This window comes from Argentina silus (genome assembly GCF_951799395.1).
Source record: "Argentina silus genome assembly, chromosome: 11".
In the NCBI taxonomy this organism is placed as follows: Eukaryota; Metazoa; Chordata; class Actinopteri; order Argentiniformes; family Argentinidae; genus Argentina; species Argentina silus.
In genome coordinates this window covers 9421929-9429372 of record NC_139665.1, presented here as the reverse complement: position 1 = coordinate 9429372, position 7444 = coordinate 9421929, and the positions used below count along the sequence as shown (strand labels likewise).

The 7444-nt window shown below is 50.0% G+C and overlaps 1 protein-coding gene across 3 annotated transcripts in view; it reads right to left on the bottom strand.

Annotated features, from left to right (window-relative positions):
• Positions 1-472: 472 nt before the first annotated feature.
• The window catches only part of tle3b (TLE family member 3, transcriptional corepressor b), a 31145-nt gene continuing 24173 nt past the window's right edge, over positions 473-7444 (bottom strand). For all 3 annotated transcript variants that reach the window (XM_083680640.1, XM_083680641.1, XM_083680642.1), the window contains exons 12-21: positions 7227-7379; positions 6110-6242; positions 5697-5872; positions 4982-5058; positions 4298-4547; positions 3031-3278; positions 2544-2691; positions 2295-2445; positions 2013-2089; positions 473-1552 (exon numbers count right to left, since the gene is read on the bottom strand). In XM_083680640.1, the coding sequence (XP_083536766.1) occupies positions 1445-1552; positions 2013-2089; positions 2295-2445; positions 2544-2691; positions 3031-3278; positions 4298-4547; positions 4982-5058; positions 5697-5872; positions 6110-6242; positions 7227-7379 (1521 nt within the window). In that variant the 3' untranslated portion in view covers positions 473-1444. The remainder of the gene's footprint in view (positions 1553-2012; positions 2090-2294; positions 2446-2543; positions 2692-3030; positions 3279-4297; positions 4548-4981; positions 5059-5696; positions 5873-6109; positions 6243-7226; positions 7380-7444) is intronic.

Below are 7444 nucleotides of genomic sequence, written 5' to 3'. Positions count from 1 at the left end.
ATTCTTAATGGTCAACCCCCCTAAAGCTTCAGTTATTCCAGGAAAAATGCTGTATGGATAATCAGATAGAAGCAACTGTGTCCATCAGAGCAGGTTGACACCCCTGTATCACCTACCTCATGTCAATATGATCTTGGGGTTCAGTCCGTAATCACAATTCAACGTCAAGATTCAATGTCTTATTCAAATTGTGTCAGGCTCACAAGAAGCACTGTGTCATTCAGTTAGTCAGCCCATAGCAATAGTCCATAGGATTGAGGTCCACTAAGAGAATAAACATCAACTGGACTCTCACACTCTTGCCCCCCACCCCCGAAACACCCCCATAATCAGAAACATACAAAGAGACATAGCAGAAGGGCACAGACAAAGTAGTACAGTTAGTGAACTTAAGAAAAGTTTTTTAATATCATTTCAATGTACATTAATTACTCTCCCATCGCTGCCCCCCCCCCCCCCCCCCCCCCCCCCCCCCATAGTCTTCTCCTTAAGGCCGCTCCCAGCGGGGTCCTGTGTTCTTTCATGGCGGTCCGTGGCTCTGCCTGAGCCGGCAGGCCCCACTTCCTCAGGACCTTTATTATGCGAGCTCCAAAAAAAGGCCGTCGTCCCAAATGCGCGTTTGAACCTCCAGAAAACGTTCCAACTCCCAATAGTTTTTTTGTCCCCCCCGCTCTTTATTCCATTTCTATTGGATTTCTGTAAAGGTCGGCCTGGGGAAATGTGCTTCAGAAAAAAACTGGAATTAAATCCTTTCAAAAAGAGTTCTGTTTTACTCTCTGATCTCCCTTGAATATCAAGCAGACGGGAGAGGTCGAAAGAGAGCCGTCACAAGTACACCAGGACATGAAAATATATATATTTATAATATATATATATATAAAATGTCTTTATTTACTTCATTATATACACTTTTCACAAGTCATCCAGGGAGCAACCGTTCCAAAGATGAAGCACCGCTCCATCAAGTTACGTTATGGAAACATTCATTGCATTAAAAAAAAAAAAAAAGAAAAAAAAAGAAAGTTAAAATCAAAAACACAAGCCCAGGTACAGACCAAAAAAAAAAGAATAAGACAAATACCAGCAAAACAATATTTACTTCCTCTGTGTCCAAAGTTTAGCAGTCCAGTCTGCAGTCGGCACTGAGGTGTTGCTTAGATATACCAGCTGATATCCAAGGTCAACGGCCAATTGTAGTCCACAGTGCCTCCACATAGCCAATCCAGAGCAGAGCTGACCGCCAATTGTCTGTAGTCCAATCCTGTTGGTCTTTGAGGGAGGGAGTGCGGGATGAGTGGAGGAGGAGGAGGAGGAGGAGACGAGAGAGAGGGGGGGAAACAGGAGGGGTCAGCAGCTCTGTTCGTTGGGCCAGTCCAAGTGCTCCAACTGTCGAGTTTCCAAAGTTGTCTAAAGTAGATGACCTTGCCAAGACAGTGCCAGTTTTCTAGTAGATGACCTCGTAGACTGTTGCCTTCTTGTCCCCAGACCCTGTCACGATGTACTTGTCATCTGCCGAAATGTCACAGCTCAGGACGGAAGATGATTCCTTAGACTGCGGCGATAAAAAAAAAAAGAAAAATAGACGCATTAGGTACAACCCCTTCCAAGAGCTTGCTGCCCTAAACTAAACCTGGAGTCACAAACGACCGCTTGGTTTATCTGAGAGATGATTTTCCAAACAATAACATTTTCTGCAAACCAACCCTCAGGTCCGTTTTGAATTGATAGCAGTAGCTCAGGTTTCCTACACAGTCGTTCATTCCCCTAAGCGGGGAACTTCATTGACCTTATGCTGTGTTCGAATAGCGGTCAACTCAGTCTGCATTTAGACTCACCCCACCCACCCATTCACAAAACAAAACTGCAACCACAACCTAATATGGCCCTAGAAATGGGTTAAAAAAGTACACTGCCTGTCCTTGTGTGACTGTATGTGTGAGTTTGAGTGTGTGTGCGTGTATGCCCTTTTGGAACCAAACACATTCCATTTCCCCTTACTGGCTGGTGCATACCTGGAATATGCTGGCGCCATAGGGTGTCCTCCAGGCGTTCAGCAGGTTGTCCTTCCCCGTGCTCACAAACCATTTACCTTTAAGCACAGGAAATGGCAGAGGAGCGTTAGAAGAGGGAGAGAGAAGACATTTTTGCATTCCCATTTCCCAACGAGAACTGAATGACGCTCGCTCAAAAGTGAATTGTGACTTCAGGACCTGATTATTAGCTTGGCTGTATTCTAGTCAACCCTAGTGACAATGGAAGATAAAAGGTATGGGTTATTATTGGGGGGGTCTTACCACAGTAGGCGAACTTGAGGGAGAGGACGCAGCTCTCGTGCAGGTGGAGCTGGTACTTGTCTGGCTTGGTGTGGTGGAGGACCTCCACGTTACTGCTCTCCATGCCCACGGCGAGCCACTCGCCTGTGGGGCAGTAGCCCAGGGAGAAGATCTACAAGAGAAGAGAGAGAAGAGGATAGAGATGAAGAGGGGGAAATACAGAGGAGAGAATGTGTGTGTGTGTGTGTGTGTGTGTGTGTGTATCCGTACCTGAGATGTAAAGTCGTGTTGCTGTAGCTGCCTGCCCTCTCTCAGGTCCCAGGAGCGGACAGTGTTGTCCAGGCCTCCCGTCCACAGCTTGGTTCCGTCGTGAGAGATGTCAATACAGCTGGCTCCATCAGTGTGGCCCTGGAACTGCCTACAAAACCCCATGACAAGAGAGACAGAGTTAGACACCTCAGGTTTCATTCAAGGCTCTATTGAACGAGGAGAGATCCAGCCCCTAATCCCAGATTTCCATAAATTCCCACTTATGCCGAATTCCTTAACTGACCCATTGGTTCCCAGGTATGACTAGATTGAGTGGGTATTAACGACGAAGCCTGCTTCGGTGACTAGGTCTAATTTTCCTTGATTGCTTTCACCGATCCGATAATATCTGATTAAAAGGGTCTGGGGGGAGAGGGTCAAGTCAAGGCCTTTAGGATCCTTAAATGCATCCTAGAATCTGTGCTGTTGCTTCTTCCTCCTCCCTCACCTGACAAGGGTCTGATTGTGGAGGTCCCAGACGGCGATGTTGCCGTCGCTGCAGCAGGAGAAGCAGACCTTGGCGTCGGGGCTGATGGCCAGGGCGTAGCAGGCCGGGGCGGAGGAGGTGAGCTCGGCCTTGATCCGAGGGGTCTGGGAGGCCAGGTCCCAGATGGTCAGAGTGCTGGCCTCGCCGCCGACGATCAGCGTGCGGCCGTCCGGCAGGAGCTTACAGGAGCGGATGTAGTTGTCCCTGTTCTGGGGTGGACGGAGAGGGGGGGGGAGACGGAAAGAGAGAGAGAGAGAAAGAGAGAGAGAGAGAGAGAGAGACATTTACTATGGGTTTTAATGACCGGGTTCAGATGAACATTTTCAAAACCAATCAAATAAATTTTTATCTTGATAGAAAAGCAGTTACATTTAAAAGTCGGAATAGCACTATCCCTGAGCGATCGTGCTCGGAAAAACCCCCCAACAAAAACGAAAAACAGAGCAGGGCGAAAAACAGAGCGGCCAAGCCCTAGTTACCGCCGAGCGGTACATTTTCTGACAGAGAGAGTGAGTGGTTAAGAATGTGGGTTTCCTTACTCTACAGGGTGTGACGAGGGAGAGTCTCATTCTCCGCTTTAACAAGGGAACAGTGGCGCTGGACTGTGTCCATGGCTGAGATGGTAAATGAGGGGATCAATAGGTGTCAGGGCTCTCCGGTACGAATTAAACAGCTCTGTGAGGGCTTTATCACACTCCGCTAGATCAGACCCCCCGCCCCCGCCCCCGCCCCCACCCCATCATACCACGCCAGCACTCTCTTGCCTTTACTGCGGAGGGGAGAATGGAAGGGAAGCAGGGGCTGACAGCATCTGACTGAGGAACGAGGGCGTCTAGCAGTGACTAATGGCGTGTATAATGGCGGGCGGGGAGGGACGATCAGAACGTCATTACTCAGCCCTTTTTTTCCGAAAGGATTATTTTCGGGGGGGGGGGGGGGGGGGGGGGCAATGAGACAGTCTGTTGAATTATTCACATTCCGCCGGTTCACCCAAGCAGACGGGGAGGGAGAAGGGATCATTCCAAAGAGCTTCGGTATGCGGAGTTTGACATTGTAGATGTAGTCATCATTAGCATCATAATAACTCATCATGGCTCCATCTACAATGTCACATATCTTCTACGTGGATAGCGTTTGGGCTGACTGATGTTGGACGGCTCTAACCTTAGTGGTGATGACTTATCTTAGAGGGAGGGGGGTGGGGATGGGGGGGGGGGGGGGTCCTTACCAGACAGTCCAGTTGGGACACGGGGCTCTTGCTGCCCGGCTGGCTGATGTCCCAGATCTTGACGCAGCCCTTGCCCCCGGTGTAGACGTGGCGCGTGGGGTTACTGATGGTGACGGCACACACCACCTCGCCGTGGCTCAGCGTGTTGATCTGGCGGGCGTGCCGCGGGATGCCAGGGCCAATCAGAGCGTCCGGGGGAAAAGGAACCGGCTGCATCTGGCCGTCGGCACTCACGTGAAAAGAATAAGCCCTGTCAGGGAGGGGGAAGGCAAGGAGACACATATAAATATATAGAAAAGAAAAGAAAACTAGCAAACAAAACAAATAAAAAAAATATATATATTCATTCAATAAAGATTATTTTTTATAACAAAAAAGACTTCTAGACTTTCTAGACTAGAAATGATGCCAAAAAAAAAGAGAGACTTTCTGAGTAAAAAGAAAGATGTGTCTGAAAAAAGACAAAAGAAAGGGGATCCGTTTGAGCCGATATGGGCACATTTGATCCAAAATGTCGGAGTAAGCAAAGATCATGCGGTGATGAGCTCAATACAAAGACTTTACGACACAAAGCCAAAAGGGCCAGAGTTCATTCTAAATGATCCTGGTAGGCTTAGCTTTAACAGCACCATTAGACTGCCCTGCAAGGCCACAGCACCGTGGACGGAGGGGTTTAGGACTTACGGTTTCCCTCCAGAGATGGACGTGAGGCTGGCTGGCAGACCTGGAGCTCTCATGTGAGGGTGAGGGTCAAACCCCGCCTGGGGGAAGAAAAAAAAAACAGGACACAGCAAAAGTTAGCATCGTGGCTACACACCGGGACCAACTATGCTACGCTAACGCGCTAAAACTAGGTTAGGTTAACGTGCATCGCTATCTCCATACCATCCCCTCAAGGCATATTTCATACTACATTTCAAACGCCATGTGTAATCTAAATTTCTTGAAAGGCAGATAGATCCCTTGCCTCGTTCCGAAGCGCGGTATAAAAGGGGCTTTACACAAGGCAACAACATCCCACTTGCTAATGCTAATGAAAGCCTGGGAGACGTTCAAACAGACAAGAGTTTCGTGGGAGTGTGTTGCTTTTTCTCCCCCCCCCCCCTTCCCCCCTTCCGGCGCTCTTCCGTGCGAGCCGACATCAAAGACGAGCGAGTTAACTGGGAGGCTTGCCTCTGTCTCCTAACACTGTACACAGACGAGCTGAGGAACACAAATTCTAAAGAAATATTGGAAGAGTGAATTAGTGGAATATGAAATGGATTGCTAAATTGGTCGGTGAGTCGTATTTTTAGAGTATTTTTAGAGACAACAGCTGTGTTGGCGAATGCAGATCGTAGGGCTGCTGAAAACGCAATGGTGTGTGTGTGTGTGTGTGTGTGTGTGGTTGTGTCCGTACCATGGGCGAGCGGCCGTAAGCTGCGGCTGCGGCTGCGCTCATCTGAGGGGAGATGTGGAGGCCGGCGTAGACCCCTGGGTTGGTGAGAGAACCGTTCATCTCGTGGTGCCCCATCATGGCGAAGGGCGTGGCGTAAGAGCCCGCGATGGAGAGGGGGGTCCGCAGGGCAGGGGCAGCTAGAGAGAGGGAGAGAGAGAGAGGGGGGGGAGGGGGAGGGGGAGGAGGATGATAAGGCTAACCGATTCTGACACGGGCAAAAGGGCAGCGCCACAGGGAAAACTGTGTGTGCGCGCTCTCTTTATTTTGGTGGTTAATGTGTCAGTGGTTGTTGTATGTGTTTGTGAGTGTGCGTGTGCGTGACTAATGTGTGTGTTTCTGACTAACAGTGTATGTGTGTGTCTGTATCAACGTACTCAGTGCTTCCATGCCCGGTGGTTTGCCCATGATGGGCCGTAGCCCAGGAGTGGTGCTGGTGCCTGGCGTTGGGGCATCATTTCTGGGGGTGGGGGTGTTGGACTTCAGGCCCGGCGTGGACGACTTATCATTCTAAGAAAGAAAGAAACATACACAGTTTCAATTAAGATGCTGTTTATTACACCATCGAAGAAGCATCTTTCAGTAAAAAATAAATAAAAACATAAAAAAAAGTGAAATCACAACAAAAACCCTAGAAACCATCAAAAAAACATCGCAAAACCAACAGCGACACGTACTCAGAGAGAGTCGAGTAGAGAAAGAGAGAGAGAGAGAGAGTAGAGAGAGAAGCGAGAAAGAGAGACCGAAATAGCGAAGAGAACAGAAATAGAGAGAGAGAGAGAGAGAGTCAAAATCCAAACTAGCAGAACCGCAAGGGAAATCCAGAGTGACATTTTGAGTGGCGAGCTCAACGTAATCCAATCTAACACTGACACCTCATTACAGCAGGCTGTGGGGCCACATAACCCTCTATTTAGAGCCAAGCCTAATCAGAGCCAAGATGGCCCCGCGTTTATCCCTCATTTCACTTTTATCTACCCTCCCCCCCTCCTCCCCCCGGGAGCCTGGGATGGCTAAGCACATTGACATATCAGCTAAGGAGCTACGGCTGAGCCTGGGAAAAGGGAGGGGAGGCATAAAAGAGGGAGGAGAGGAGAGGAGTGGAGGGGAGGGGGGGGGGGGTTATCTGCCTAGTTCTCTCCCTGGACATGACATGTTTAGCTGATATGTCAGTGAGCTTAACGAGAGGAGCTGAGCCTGGTTGAGGAAGGACGGATGGGGGGGGGGGGGGAGACGGGGGGCAATCTCCCTGTCCTGGGCCCTGGTGTTATTTATGGTGGAGGGCTGGGGAAAGCAATAGACATTTATTCCTTGAGCCATAAAGGAGATTGAGAGGAGCCAGGCACTGGGTGGGTGAGGTGCTCATGTGCTCGTGCTCATCTCTCTCCCCCCCCCCCCCACAGTCTACCCAACCCTCCTGTTAGCAGTCAACAGCTAAGCCTTCAATGTATCAGTCTTTCAGTTACAACACACCCCCCACACACACACACTCACGTGGGTGTGGTCCTTGGCTTTGGAGGAGGGCGTGCTACCGGAGGAGGCGACGGAGGCGGGGCTGTTGGGAGCGTCCTTCTTCAGGGCGCGTGATTTATCCAGACCGTTCTCAGGGGGGGAGTGGGCGGGGCTGACCCGAGGGGTGGCTGGATCCTAGAGAGAGAGAGAGGGAGGGAGGGAGAGAGAGGGAGGGGAGAGAGAGAGAGAGAGGGAGGGAG